This window comes from Corythoichthys intestinalis, chromosome 19, assembly GCF_030265065.1.
Source record: "Corythoichthys intestinalis isolate RoL2023-P3 chromosome 19, ASM3026506v1, whole genome shotgun sequence".
Lineage (NCBI taxonomy): Eukaryota > Metazoa > Chordata > Actinopteri > Syngnathiformes > Syngnathidae > Corythoichthys > Corythoichthys intestinalis.
In genome coordinates this window covers 26,069,269-26,084,497 of record NC_080413.1, presented here as the reverse complement: position 1 = coordinate 26,084,497, position 15,229 = coordinate 26,069,269, and the positions used below count along the sequence as shown (strand labels likewise).

At 37.3% G+C, this 15,229-nt stretch overlaps 1 protein-coding gene across 5 annotated transcripts in view; it reads left to right on the top strand.

Moving 5' to 3' along the window:
- The window catches only part of ryr3 (ryanodine receptor 3), a 200,600-nt gene that overhangs the window by 151,438 nt on the left and 33,933 nt on the right, over nucleotides 1-15,229 (top strand). For 4 of the 5 annotated variants that reach the window (XM_057823386.1, XM_057823385.1, XM_057823390.1 and 1 more), the window contains 10 exons: nucleotides 1,574-1,661; nucleotides 1,742-1,834; nucleotides 3,836-4,003; nucleotides 4,181-4,240; nucleotides 4,366-4,500; nucleotides 8,142-8,254; nucleotides 8,498-8,597; nucleotides 14,040-14,152; nucleotides 14,233-14,284; nucleotides 14,368-14,424. In XM_057823386.1, coding sequence (XP_057679369.1) covers nucleotides 1,574-1,661; nucleotides 1,742-1,834; nucleotides 3,836-4,003; nucleotides 4,181-4,240; nucleotides 4,366-4,500; nucleotides 8,142-8,254; nucleotides 8,498-8,597; nucleotides 14,040-14,152; nucleotides 14,233-14,284; nucleotides 14,368-14,424 — 979 coding nt within the window. Of the gene's footprint in view, nucleotides 1-1,573; nucleotides 1,662-1,741; nucleotides 1,835-3,835; nucleotides 4,004-4,180; nucleotides 4,241-4,365; nucleotides 4,501-8,141; nucleotides 8,255-8,497; nucleotides 8,598-11,066; nucleotides 11,437-14,039; nucleotides 14,153-14,232; nucleotides 14,285-14,367; nucleotides 14,425-15,229 lie in introns of all 5 variants that reach the window. The other variant, XM_057823389.1, reaches the window with a different exon arrangement.

Sequence of the window (15,229 nt, the reverse complement as noted above, 5' to 3'; positions counted from 1 at the left end):
TCGGGCTCTTGCGAAATACTGCTGCGAAATTAAACTAGCTTCAGGTTGCTTCAATTTCTCGCTGCGAATTGTCCTTGTAGTCTTGTCATACATGTCAGCGTGTCTTGTTTGGTAATATCGCCTCACATTGAACTCTTTAAAAACAGCGACTGTCTCTTTGCGAATGAGGCAGACACAGTTGTTGCGTATTTTAGTGAAGAAATAGTCCAATTTCCACCTATTGTTGAAGCGTCGGCCGTCGCAGTCAACTTTTTTTAGTTCATTGTCGCCATTTTAGAAAATTGGAAATTGCTGCTGCCTTTTAATGGGTAAATAAGGAGCAGCATTTAGTGTGTCAGCTACTTCATATGCTGGTACTAGTACTGCTGACCAATTTATTAAGTCTGTGTGCGGGCCAGACATTAGTGATTTTATGACAGAGGCTGGGGGCCGGATGAAATTTGACCACGGGCCGCATTTGGCCTCCGGGCCGGACTTTGGACACGTCTGATCTAATGTATCTAATACATCGATATCATCCCATGATAAGCCATCCAAATGGCATCAGGAGTTGTAAAGCTAATGGACAGCACGCTAGTCAGTTAGCCTGCTGTGTCCATAATTCTCGTGCTAGCGTTCGACTGCAATGTATGTCTTTTTGTAGCTTTCCGGTAACTTGAGGTGAGAGTATGCGAGAGCATAATTAAACACACCATGATTTTAACAAGATATTATCGCGTACTTACTTGTTTCGATCAAAAAACTCCATGTAGCATGTATCAGCATCAAATACAGCTGTGAATGGCCGCAGCCGGACTTTGTGGGGATTTTATGGGTCAAACATGGTAATATAACAAGAGTCGCGATGCAGAAGTCACAGATAAAAAGGAATGGTCGAGATTTTCTTTTTCAAATATTTACCCTTTAAACTTTTTTTTTTCTCAATTTTTCTTTGTTTTGATTGATTATGATCTAAAATGTTGGGGAAAACGTGAGAGTAACAAAAAAAAAAAAAAAAAAAAATACAATTAAGCGATAGTTTATTTCCAGACACTATTGTTTTGCATTGTGATGTAATTTGTTTAAAAGTTTGAAATATGCGAGTGAATAATTTTTTAAAGTCGTTTTTTTTTTTTTTTTTTTTTTTTTTTTTTAAACTAAATATTAGACATTAATTAATGATTCTAAGCTAAAAATGACAGACATTTCGAATAATAAATATAATTACTTACCTTCTTTTTATGGCTGGGTTGAAACAAAAGCGGTTGCGCGGAGTCTGTAAACGGGGGTCTCCAGGGTAAAACGGACAAATTAAAAATAGTCCAGGGGCATAATGCGCCATGAAACTGGGATGGCAGCATATAGGCATATTGTTCTATCAAACACAACAGTTCTTTTGGCTTAAAATACAGCAGTTCATTTCAAAGAGGGGTGCAAGAGCAGAAACTGCTTTTTCAGCCTTGTCTGTGTTTTCTGCCATATACATATATTATTACATATAGTAGTAAATATTTCTCATCAGTATTTACCTTACATTATTGAAATGTGGCTTCATAGACATAATATTTCTAATTTATCTTTTGGTCTGTACCAGGTCGAGGTGGCTGAAGGAGCCTGATTCAGACTCCACTGAGCTCTTCAGAATGGTGGCAGATATCTTTATTCTTTGGTGCAAGTCACATGTAAGTTATGTGTTCAGCATGTTTGCAAACATTGTACTATATCCTGACAAATATTCTTAGTATTTTTTTTGTGACCTCAGAATTTTAAGCGTGAGGAGCAAAACTTTGTCGTGCAGAACGAGATCAATAATTTGGGTTTCCTCACTGGAGAAGGCAAGACAAAAATGTCTAAGGTAAAATATGTGACGGATAACTTCTAGAAAGTTTACGTCCCTAGTTAAGAAAATGGGAAACTTTGATCCAGGGATGTCCCGATCCGATCGCGCCATTTTTCAGAGGATTGGAATCGGATGAAATGATCGGGTTTTTAATTAAAAAATATTAGGGCTGTCAAACGATTAAAAATTATAATCCAGTTAATCACAGCTTTAAAATTAATTAATCGTAATTAATCGCAATTCAAACCATCTCTAAAATATGCCATATTTTTCTGTAAATTATTGTTGGAATGGAAAGCTAAGACAGAGATATATATTCAACATACTGTACATAAGTACTGTATTTGTTTATTATAACAATAAATCCATAAGATGGCCTTAACATTATCAACATTCTTTCTGTTAAAGGGATCCACAAGAATGACTTAAAAGATAAATGTTAGTACAAGTTATACTAATTTTTAATTAAAACCCCTCTTAATGTTTTCGTTTTAACAAAATGTGTAAAATTTTCAATCAAAAAATAAACTAGATACACTAATTACACCACAAGGTGTCAATGGCGAGTTTTAAACTAAATTAGAAATCAAGCCAAATAGTGTGTTTTGTTCCTCGACTGACGCCGTAGTTTCCTGTTTACTGGTCCATCCATTGTAATTCACGTCATTTGAATGCTGGCTTCGCAACGTATTTGACCTCTGATCGTTTGTATATTGTGAATAAATATTGCCATCCAATGTATTTGTTGAACTAAACGAAATGTTTATGAATAGAGTTTGACCAAAGTCTTGAGTAAGTTTTATGTGTATGTTGCATAGTTATTTTGATTGGGAATGCCAGTTCTCTTTGCACTGTTGTTTAACGGTGTGAGAATAGGGCCTCATTAATACAGATTGAAGCGCTTTTCTTTTTGTGAACATTATTTTTTTTTGAGAGATATTATTTTTGTTGTGCTTTCACTAAATGATACTTATGTTTGTTGTGAAGGAGTTGTCGAAGCTTATGACAATAAACAGTGCGGTCCAATTAATGCCTGTGTCCACTCGCCTTTTGTAATATTTTGATATAGAATTATCCGAGGTACCTTGAAGTGCATTAGGCGTAACATGTTGTTTACTCACATGATGCAGGAATGAGTTAGAGTTACGGCCTGCCGAGAGCCGTAAGCTGTGTTAATGTTGAAGCTGAATGTGCTAATAAAGAAACAAAGTGCCAGCACGTAGCGTGTGGTATACCTTTGTAAAGAAAAAGCACAAAACAAGACACCTTTCTCTGCCTCTAAACTCTCAAGTGCGTCATTGTAATCTGTTTGAGGCAATGCATAAGCGGGTCATTCGTTCGCATGTGGTAAATGCATTAAATATTTTAATGTGATTAATTTTAAAAATTAATCACTGCCCGTTAACGCGTTAAATTTGACACCCCTAAAAAAATATATATATTTATGTTTTACTGCCACAGCCTCTCACCCTCTCTCCTGCTAAGCAGTGCGGCCAAACTGTCCATCTTTCGTTTGGTACTTAAAGTTAACGATGATTGATAGGTTTGGTCATTTGATCTTGCCGAGAAACCTGGAAGCTCTTCGATAAAAGGCACAAATCTGTCAATCATTGTAAAACTTGGGTAAGTGTGCTATAAAAACTCAATGTGTAAGTGGCTGTTCTCTGCAGCGTGAGCGTCAAAGCAGGAGTGGACTTACTCAATGAAGCATTTAATAAACACAATCATTTTTCTACATTATTCTTGTTTAAAAATGATTCAGATTATGAGGGCTGCACAGTAGGACAGTAACATTATTAGAACTTTTGTTAAAAGAAAAATTAAACTTTTTTTCGGTATCGGATCGGGACATCCCTATTTGGATTGGTAATAGATTTCCATCAGTTGTTAATTTGATGTAGTATTTTAACTAGAAACAGGCTTTTTAATCTTATAATGATCAGTCAAAAGCTTCTGTGTAAAAGAATATAAAATGGACTGATAAATTACTTAATTAGCTGCTTTTGATTACTATAGTCAGGTGGTGATCAAGAAAGGAAACACAAGCGTCGTCGAGGGGAGTACTACTCCATCCATACCTCCTTGATTGTGGCTGCACTGAAGAAGATGCTGCCAATCGGCCTCAACATGTGCACTCCAGGGGACCAGGAGCTCATTTCTTTGGCTAAAATCCGCTACAGTCTGGTGGGAACTTCCTCACTTAGCATTTAATTATTGCCTAAATTTGCAATTTACATATTTATCATGTTTATTTTTTAATCCCCTTTCATAAAGCTTGTAGTTTTCCTTAGTCTTACATACTGCTGTCAAGTTTGAATACCAAACAAATGTCATTATATGTGTATTCTGTTCTGGTTCTAGAAAGATACTGATGATGAGGTGAAAGACCACTTGCGTCAGAACCTCCATCTGCAGGACAAGGTTGGGTGTTTAATTAGTCATCATTTACAAATCTGTTTTTATCTCATTTAGATGTCACTCCACAAGCAGAAGTGCAATATCGAATGGTCTACCTTCACAATCCCTCAATGCATATTTTGTTATAGTCTGATGACCCAGCAGTCCAGTGGCAGTTGAACCTCTACAAAGACATCACGATGAAGAGTGACCAGCCAGTAAATCCTGAGGACACAGTGGATCGGGTTCAGAGCATCTCAGCAGCAGTTTTCCATCTGGAACAGGTTTAAAAAAAAAATAAAATAAATAAATTGTGTGTTTACAACATAGATAATGTAGAGCTTATCTATGGAATTGAATAAGATCAATACAAGTGCAAAAAGGGTTGCTGTTTTAAAGATAATGCCACTGTCTAGGGATGGGAATTTCGACTAATTTCCTTGCCGACTACTCTCAGATTATATTTGCGACTAGTCAACTCGTCTATAAGCAAGAAAACTCGCTATTTAATACATATATTAAATAAAAAGTTTAATTTGCTAGCTTTTTTTGTATTTACAAACTATTTTAATTAAAAAATTCAGTTTTTAATTTAAATTCCATCGATGTAACAAAAACTGACTGAGTAGAGGCAAACAATTGAAAGATAAATACCGTATATACCGACGGCCCTGATTATAAGACGACCCCCACTTTTTCAAGACTCAAATTTGAAAAAATACTTTTTGAACACCAAATTAATTACAGTACATCTGAAACAAATGATTATAACAATATATTTGAGAGAAAAAGCATGTTATTTTGCCTCGTTCAAATCTTAATCTCTGAACATTTAAATATGTAAACTAAAGTGCAATCACATTCGTAAATGAATGGCTTCTGGTTTTTGAAATGTAAATAAACCAATCTATTGTGATAAAACAACAAAATTGCAATGACTGCATTAACCATCAAAGTGAGGTCTGACTGTAACTGTAGTTTTGAAACAAATCTGAATAAGGAAAAACATTGCAATAAAATAATGCAAACTGGTTAAACTTGAGAGTAGCTGAGATCTATTATGACAGAACATTACTCCTGAAGTTCAGCATTCGCTTCAATGATATCTGGCGCCATCTAGCGTCGTGAATGGGTATAATGTCTAGACCCCGAAAGACGACTCCCACTTTTTCAGTCTTATTTCAATGCAAAAAAACGCCGGCTTATATTCAGGCCAATACGGTACATTCCTGATACGTTCGCAAAAACTTCCCCAAACTTTGTGTCCCTGCCCCCAGAAGACCAAAACCCTTTTCAGAATTATATCCCTCTAAATTCCCTTGTAATGTGATGCCATCTCAAGCATGTCATGGCTTTCAGATATTGGGATGTACCAGGGATTACATGGGTTGGACACTTTCATACATGTCCCTTGTTGGTGACTCGGCACTCTCGGAATTTCATAACCCAGACATTACGTCATTTTTGGTCTCCATTGGCAACAAAATAAACCACACATTACCAAAGATGGAAGATGGGCTGTTTCTTCCACAATTCCTAAGATTCAGTAGCAAATTAGTTTTGTTATGTTTCCAGTTTAATTTAGCTTTTTTTTGTTTGCCATGTTGATAATTGCGATGTTTGTTTACTGTTTTTTGTCTTACTGCGAAGAAAGAGGAAATGACCCTCTGCCCATCATGCTATTTACGTCATCAGCTTTCGCGCTGTGACCATGGAATTAGCGGACTGCTTCCATGAATGCCGCATCCCGGTGAAATCCCTGACATTTTACTAGGACGCGACCTGGTTTATGTTCGTGTCATCTCCGTGTCAGTCCACTCAGGAAATTCTTTCAGACATAAGGGCTACCCTTTTAAATCCCAGGTCTCAAGATGCATGATGCTGCGTTTAACAATTAATTAAATCAAACAATTAATTAAACAACTAAACGACTTGTCGCGCATATCCCTACTGTCAATAATTACGAATGTTTGCAACAGTAAGTTAAAAATGATTATGATTCAATGTAGTTTTTACAGAGCTAAAATTGCAATTAACGTAATTTTCGCATTATGAAGCTTCTTGAACCAATTGGCTGCAAAGCTTCATTGCTTCAAGAAGCTTCATTTGGCCATCACTGCTCCCTTGGGGGAGACGGTCTACCTCTTCTGCCACCTGCTGTCAACACTGTTGTTGTCCAACATGCCTCCTAGCAGGCATTGCAGCACTACAAATGTAAATAACAATCAAAATTCATGTTCTGTGCTAATTCTTTATTTAGTTAATGTTCCAGTTGTTTCATTAATTGCTAGCTATGGCATTTGGTAACACTTTATTTGACAGTGGCGCCATAAGACTCATAATTATGACATGACACTATCATAATATGCCAGATGACACTTATTGACATCGGTCATAAGCATTCAGTAATGCCCATGATAGTGTCCTGTCATAATTATGATGGTCTTATGACAGTCTTATGACGCCACTGTCAAATAAAGTGTTATCAAATACCATAACAAGCAATTAATGAAACACCTGGAACAGATAACCGAATAAATAATTAGCACAAAACACAAATCTTGATTGTTATTTACATCGGTAGTGCTGCAATGCATGTTAGGCGGCATGTGTTGCCTGTTAACCCGAATAAATCAACAAATAAGCCGCCGTGAAGTCCTCGACATTATACTAGGACGCGACCCGGTTAAAGTTCATGTCATCTCCGTGTCAGTAGATTCAGGAAATTCTTTCAGACAGGGCTACCCGTTTAAATCCCGGGTCTCAAGATGCATGACGCTGCGTTTAACAGACTAGTCAAATAAAAGTTTAATCATGAGTAGGCAGTTAAACAATTAAACGACTAGTTATGCATATCCCTACTGTCAATAAATACGTATGGTTGCAACAGTAAGTTAAAAATGATCATAATGCAATGCAGTTTTTACAAATGCAATTACCGTAATTTTTGCACTATAAGGCGCACCTGAATATAAGCCGTCACCCACCAACACACGAAAACGGATTTTATTCTTAGATATGCCGCACTGGACTATAAGCCGCAGCTGTCGTCACTTTATTATGGGATATTTACAACAAAATATATTAACCGGTAACACTTTATTTGACTGCGGCATCATACAACTGTCATAAGACCAAATTAACCACTATGAAGCTTCTTGAACCAATTGGCCGCAAAGCTTCATTGCTTCAATAAGCTTCATTTGGCCATCACTGCTCCCTTGGGGGAGACAGTCTACATCTTCTGCCACCTGCTGTCAACACTGTTGTTGTCCAACATGCCTCCTAGCATGCATTGCAGCACTACAGATGTAAATAACAATCAAAATTCATGTTCTGTGCCAATTCTTTATTCAGTTAGTGTTCCAGTTGTTTCATTAATTGCTAGTTTTTGAATTTAGTAACACTTTATTTGACAGTGGCGCCAGAAGACTGTCATTAGATAAACATAATTATGACGTGACACTGTCATTAGCATTAATGAAGGCTTATAACAGATGTTACAGATGCCACTGTCAAATGTAGTCAAGTGTTACCAAATACCATAACAAGCAATTAATGAAACACCTGGAACAGTAACTGAATAAATAATTAGCACAGAACACGAATCTTGATTGTTATTTACATCCGTAGTGCTGCAATGCATGCTAGGAGGCATGTGTTGCCTATTACCCCAAACAAGTCAACAAATAAGCTGCACTTAACTATAAGCTTCAGGATTCAAAACGAAGGAAAAAAGCAGCGGCTTATAGTCTGAAAATTACAGTAAAGAGCATACTGTTTAGTATTTTGTCAAAATGGGGGCTTTGTCACATTTATAAAGATGGGAATATTGATAGTCCTCCTGAGTCTAACAGTCTCAGATATATTCATAACACAAAAGACAATTTTTAAGTAATGGGTGGAATGTTTTTTTCCTATTCAGGTGGAGCAGCCTTTAAGAAATAAGAAGTGCGTGTGGCAGAAGTTGCTGTCCAAACAGCGTAAACGGGCTGTAGTGGCCTGCTTTCGTATGGCACCCCTTTACAATCTTCCTAGGTAAGAGTACCCTTGTTTAAAAATAACAAAACAATGTCAATAATTTCAATATTGACATTATTAATCTAATTTAAGTGAAGATTTTGTTTCTTCGCAGGCTAACTTAAAAATAACCAGCAATCCCCAAGTAGTGGTGGGGGATTGGAAATTGTGTGGCCATGTAAACCCTCATCACCTCCCTAATGACATTATCTCCTCTGTGTTGTTTTCTTGCATAATACTACCTCATCCTCCTTCCCTCAGATACAAAAATAATAATTACTTCCTGAATGGCTATCGGGAGGTTTGGCTGGAAAGGGCTTTCAAAGCCTACAGCTTTGACCGCTTGTTCTCGCTGCTGACGGTAAAGTGAAACTACGGGGCGAATGTTTCATCTGTTCAATCCCCTCCTCCTTTTCATCCACCAGGCTGTTGACAGATACACACCAAGCAGCCAATTCTTTCAGCACTGTTGATTCTGATTGGTCAACTAGAATCAGAAAGTCAAAATTTGCAAGTGCACCTTGAAAGAAGAGTATGAAAAATCAAATCATTTCAAAAGTTGGTAACAGGCTTTAAAAAAATATTTAGTTCCAGAAAAATATGAGTAGAATTGATTTTATAGGTTCCCCCTTTTTTTCTTCTTTTTTCTGCACATTTGTGCAATCATGTTAAGACAATGGAGTATGTACTTAAATGTCACAAAATTAAGTACACTTCCATAATCTAGTGAGATCCATTGCCTGTGTTGTATATACACTACTGCCTTTACAATCAGAATAATCTAAAGTCACAAATTCCAACTCCGGACATGGATGAGGTCGGTCTTGCGGTTCAGATAGCGTCAAAGGATTATTATAGGAATCGATCGCAACTGGACTGTTGTGGTTGTATTGAAGACAATCCAAGCAGGCACAGAATGTGATCAACTTCAGAGCTTCCACTGTATACAAGATATATAGACAGGAATACAGTTGTACTGTAGTTAGTTTGTAAAGGCAGAATTTGTTGTTTTATCATGTATTGGACAGTTGTTTTTGGCAGCCCTTTTAATTTTTGGCTTAGTCTTTTGGGCAAAAATACTTATTAGTTTTAGTCATTATTTAGCCTTTCGACCTTTCAAATTTACGACCTTTTCAAAACACATTTTGAAATGACTTTGACAAAAATCGCAGACAAAAAGCTTTTTTTCGTTGAAAATTCTTGTGAATAAATGCTTAAATCCCTGAATTCTTTATAGATATGGACGCAAAGCAGTCTCGATTCTTGGTTAAAAGCAAAAAACTGTGCAGTTAGCAATTATTTTACGTAAATATGTCAAAGTACAATGCTAGACTGTTAGTCAATGTAGCGGCCGTCTTATGTAAACAGTTTTTCCGGTGAAAATTCTGGTGAATAAATGCTTAAATCCCTGAATTATTTATAGATATGGACGTAAATGTCTCGATTCCTGGTTAAAACCAAAAAAAAAAAAAAAAACCTGCAGTTAGCATTTATTATGTGTCGAAGAATGATGCTAGTCTGCTAGACAATGCGGTGGCAGCTTTACAACAAAGAACTTTTTACGATGAAAATTCTTGTGAAAAAACGAAAAATATAATAATTACCTTGAATCCTCAAGCGAATCACTCCTGAGACAATCCTTCCTGTTTGTATGCAGTACAGCTTTCGTACTTTTTCAACCTAAATCCGGTGTTGAATCACTGCATGTGTCGGTGCGACCGACTGCTAATAACTGGAGCGGATTGAGGGATGGCCCCCTACTTGAAGGCGTGGCACAGTGAAGGTGGAATCTGATCGTCAATATCATTAAGAAGTCTATGGTCCACAGTTACTGAAAATGTTTTTGTCCGTAAACTTGACTAGTCCATGAATACAAAATGTTTCTAATACTTCCAGATGAACATTGACAGACGAGCACATAATTGTAGAGTTTACAAGGACATCACCATCTTTGTAATGAAAATACACACTGAGCAGGAAAACAATAAATTATTTTGAATTCATTAAACTCAACTTGATGCAACGAACTGGATGTAAAACGTTTTCCAAGAGTTAAGGACGCTACGATGCTACGTTACGATGGTTAATGCTAATGTGAACGCTGTGCTAGCGCTACAAGTTACATTTAGCGTGTGATGATCACCCAGCACAGACTTTTAAAGCCTAAAGCAACAGGACTTATCTAGCCAAGATATGAACACAACACTTACCAAGGAACACCTGAGATGCATTTCGCAAATAGCAAGTGTGGAGCCGAGAAGAAGGACAGCGGTGAGTAAGTGTGTGTGTGGGTCAGGGGGCGCAGCATGTCACATGAGTGACACGACCAAACACTGCTATGATGCGTGCTAAGTACACATACAATAAGAAAATGTCACACATTGTGAACTTATGACGGAAACAATGGCGAGTTTTGATCTTGATCTCATCTCGTTATGTTTTAGTCACCCAAGACACGCTTTTAGCTCAACATTGTCATGAAAAAAATTGTTCGTCGACGCAGTATATATGTAATCATCATCGTTGACGAAAACAACACTGGTATTGGATCGCATTAGTGACAGTGTTCCTAATGTTGTGGCTGTTAACTTTTATGTTTTTTTTTTTCTATCCAATAAATTTCATTTCATTGTATTGAACACATGTGACCAGTCAGAAAAGCCAGTCGGTTCCACACCACCCTGCCTGAGATGCACTATTTTGGAATCGCTCCCTGACATCGCTACTTCCTATCGCCTCCAAAACCACACCAGAACCCACCCTAATGCCACTTTGCCTCCCTCCCTACCCACTCCCCTCCATTTCTCCCTAATGCCTCCCCCTTCCCCAGGCATCGTGCTATCAACCTCTTCGTCCCGGCCTATCAGAGAATGTGGATAGAGGCAGAGGAGTACTCCTTTGAGGAAAAGCTAGTGCAGGATTTGGCAGTAAGTACTGGGCGGCCCGTGTCCTGTGTGCCCTGCGTTGGCACCCTTCTGCCAGTCCTGCCCGCCGATTGCCTCTTTAGCTCTGTGCCAGTTGAGTCTTGGGAGCGCACCTGGGTGGGGACTTCGCCCAATGCATCCCGTTCTAGGTGTGCGAAATCCTTCAAACAGAGATCTTTTCGAGGTCAAAGACTGCATGATCGACTCAGGAGGCACAGGGCCAGCTCTGGTGCTTACAGCTCTAGAAAACCAGGCAATACCGGTCTGATAGCAGTGGTAAGGAGGGCCGCTCGTTAGACACCGTCGCTCCATGTTGTTGGCTGTCAGATCTGGATCCAACCCATCAGTTGTTCTTTGGCTGTTCTCTGTAAGTCTGTGAAGGTAGTGATATAGTAGGTTCTGTGATGTCAGTGGCATGCTCGCGCCGCCATTTAAAGAACATATTTCAAAATAAAACTTGAGTAGCAAGTTAATCAAGACTTGAGAGATTTGTTAAAGGGATCCACGGATAGAAAGACTTTTTAAAAGTTCTTAAAAGATAAATGGGTAACACTTTATATTAACTATCCCTTTTACTAGTTAATAGATCATTAGTAAACTGTTGATAAATGATTTATTGTTGATTTGTGAAGTATTTATTAACAGTTTGTTAAGCATTTACAGGGTGTTCCAATATGGTGACCCCACTCTAAATGCCCATGCTAGTTGATGGATCTTAATAAAACTATATACACTTTATGTTGAAGGTTATAAGTTTTATTGGTTAAATGTAAAAGGAAAAGTACAAATATTTGTTGGTTCTATGGCAGATTTTCATAAATGTGCAACATGAGCGCTGCCTGCAAAATGCCTCATCAAAATGCCTTTTCTTTTGAACGGCATTTCTTAAACTGAAAAGATAGAAATGCCAAACGTTACACACAAAAACTTGAAACGTTTCTACACAAACTGTGTTTCAGGTTAAGAACACCCTGTAAATGCTTAACAAACTGTTAACAAATACTTCACAAATCAACAATAAATCATTTATCAACAGTTTACTAATGATCTATTAACTAGTAAAACGGATAGTTATTATAAAGTGTTACCGATAAATGTTATTATGAGTTAAAACAATTTTATATTGAAACCCCTCTTGATGTTTTCATTTGTATACAATTTGTAAAATTTATTTAACTAGTAGGTCGCCATTGACATAAACATGTCATCTGTTTAACCCTTTCAATTTTAACTTGAGAGGAACATTGATGAGCATGACAGAACTGTCAATATTACACAAAACCAGCAGCAAAAGCAAAATGAACAGGAAAGACGGGATGAGACGAGAGTAGGAAAAAAAAATGGTGTTCTGCCAAAATGTGCTACACCATCGAAACGTCTACAAGAGGCGAATTTGACACCCAAAGTACTACCGTGTGCTTTCAGCTTGTTTTGTTTTGATGCATACAGACAGAACATACTAAAGATGCCTTAAGAAAATACTTAAACGAAGTAATATCAAATAAGGGTGGTTTAAATATACTACGTGACCAATGTGGACAACAGATCAGCAATCTGCTTTAAAGTTACCACAACACAATGCTTAAAAGTATGAGAGGGAAACACATGCAAAAATTATTTTGAGGCAATGAAATAGTAATAAGACTCAATAAAAACACAAATAGTTAGTACTCGCCACTTTTAACCGGAGAAAGAATTACAGTAACCTGGTATTCGTCTAGTGACACTGACAATCTACGTCATCACCCCGAGTGTCCATTGCGCTCTTTAAACATGGCGCCCTCTGTAGGTCAAAACATGTACTAAATATAAGATTTTTGAATCAATGACACTATTTTATGTGTTTCTAATAACATATTTTAGTAAAAGAGAACAATTGTGGCTTATTAGAGCCTACCAGTCTTTAAGTCCGAGGTTCCCTTTAACACATTGATACATTAGGAGTCATCACTATGACGTAGTGCTTTCATTTATTATCATAGTTTTTGAAAGAACTTTTGGAAAGGCAGAACTGATTTTTATGTAGAATTAAAGCTATAGACTCCCCACCCCTACTTTGTCATTACTTCATTGTCAGATTCTATGGGTGCACTTATTCGCACCGGTCTAAAATCCTGTATGTGTTATGAAATGCTCAAAATGGTGTGCTCGCCTGACCTCACAGAGATGAAAAATTCAAAAGCAATTGCGGGTATGAGCAGATACCTGTGCCATGCAATCAATAAAATCATTCCTCCAAAAATAAAGACAGCAATGACGAAGTCATGGGGAGTTATGCAATATAGGCGTATTACTCATTCCTCCCCAAAGTTAATGATGACCGCAACCTTGCAGACTTTTAAAAAATCGACTTGGAATAACTAACGAAATAGAAATATTGCTGTATTAGTGTTATGAAGTGATAATACGTGCAAATGTGCTGAAGCTCAAATGAGTGCAGAGCAGTGTACCGTATGTTTGCCAGCAGGGGTAGAGTTGTTGTCCTAAGCAAAAGTTCATATTCAGGTGTTACTATGCGAATGACTCACAGTCAGGTGCTGATCTAATTTCAGGGTTGTTTGGGATAGATTGCTCTTGTAGTTGTAAATTAGTTTACTGGTGATTTGGGAGATGGTTAGTTTCATTTTTCATGTTCAAAATCACTTGATGGCTGTTCGCTGTAACATGCATGCGTTTGTTAACCCCTCTATACTCATCCTGTCCTATCCACAATTCATCTAGACATGACAATTTGCATTTGCATGAATCATTTTAGTGTTCAATTGTAAAACATTGAACATATTGATTAATCAAAGAGTTAATAAGAATAAAAATAAATAAAATGGTGCCAAGTTAAAATTATGCCAGAGCTAATTTTTCACACTTGTTGGACAATGCAGAAAACTCCCATGAAAATAATGGAGGAGGATGAAGAAGAGGTGGCTGAAGTCCAACCGGACCCTCTACACCAACTCATCCTCCATTTTAGCCACAACGCTCTGACAGAAAGGAGGTGCTGTAGTGAAAGAAGCCAACAATGCAGAAAGTCTGTGTTGGATTTATATTTTATTACCTGTACTTTTTTTCTTTCAGTCACTTAGAAGAAGATCCTTTGTACATCGCATATGCTGACATGATGGCAAAGGTCAGCCTCTTATGTTCTTTTTTTTTTTTTTTTTCTGTAAAGGAAATATTGAAGGCTTTGAGTGTACTTTTTTGTATTCATAGAGCTGTGCAGAGGATGAGGAAGAAGAAGATGAAGAAGAGAAAGAGAAAACGTTTGAGGTTGGCATGCCGTAACTCAGTGTGTAGTGGCACATTAGTGTGTTGTGAAAAATGTGGGAATTATCCAAGGGCCTAAGTTTGGTCTCAACATTGGATATAACAGCATAAACTGCATGTACATTGAGTAGGGGTGAGGGCTACATTTCTCACTCATATGAACCCAATTAATTGATAGTCTAAATGATCAATGGAAAATAAATCTGTATTGACTTTTACTTTCATGTGTATTGGTTCAGGTGATACAACATTCGATTCAAACCTTTGTTTAAAAAAAAAAAAAAAAAACTAAAGATGCCGATCGATCGGGTCCGATCACGTCATTTTCAAAGTATCGGAATCGGCAAAAAATATCGGACATGCCTTTTTTAATATAAAGATATATATTTTTTAATTAAATCATTTTCTAATTGTATTTAACGTTACAGACAAAATGTCTTACACTCATCCAGAGTCTTTAGTTTTGGCTTAAAGTAGGGCTGTCAAATTTATCGCGTCAACGGCGGTAATAACATTAAATTTTTACCGCAATTTACGCATGCGCTGCACTACCTAATCACGCATTGTCGCGTTCAATCTATAAAGGCATCGTATTATGTATACATAGAGCTATAAGGCATCATAAAATGAGGAGAGAGAATTTTGGCAGCCTTTGAAGCTTTTATTTATTTGGCTAAAGCCTTACAATCTCTCTCTCAACAATTAGAAATATCATGGGATGCAATGTGGGGAATAAAATTGTAATTGATCTTTTTCTTAACACCCTAGTTTATTTCCCAACGCTGAGAAGATATATCAATTGGTACCA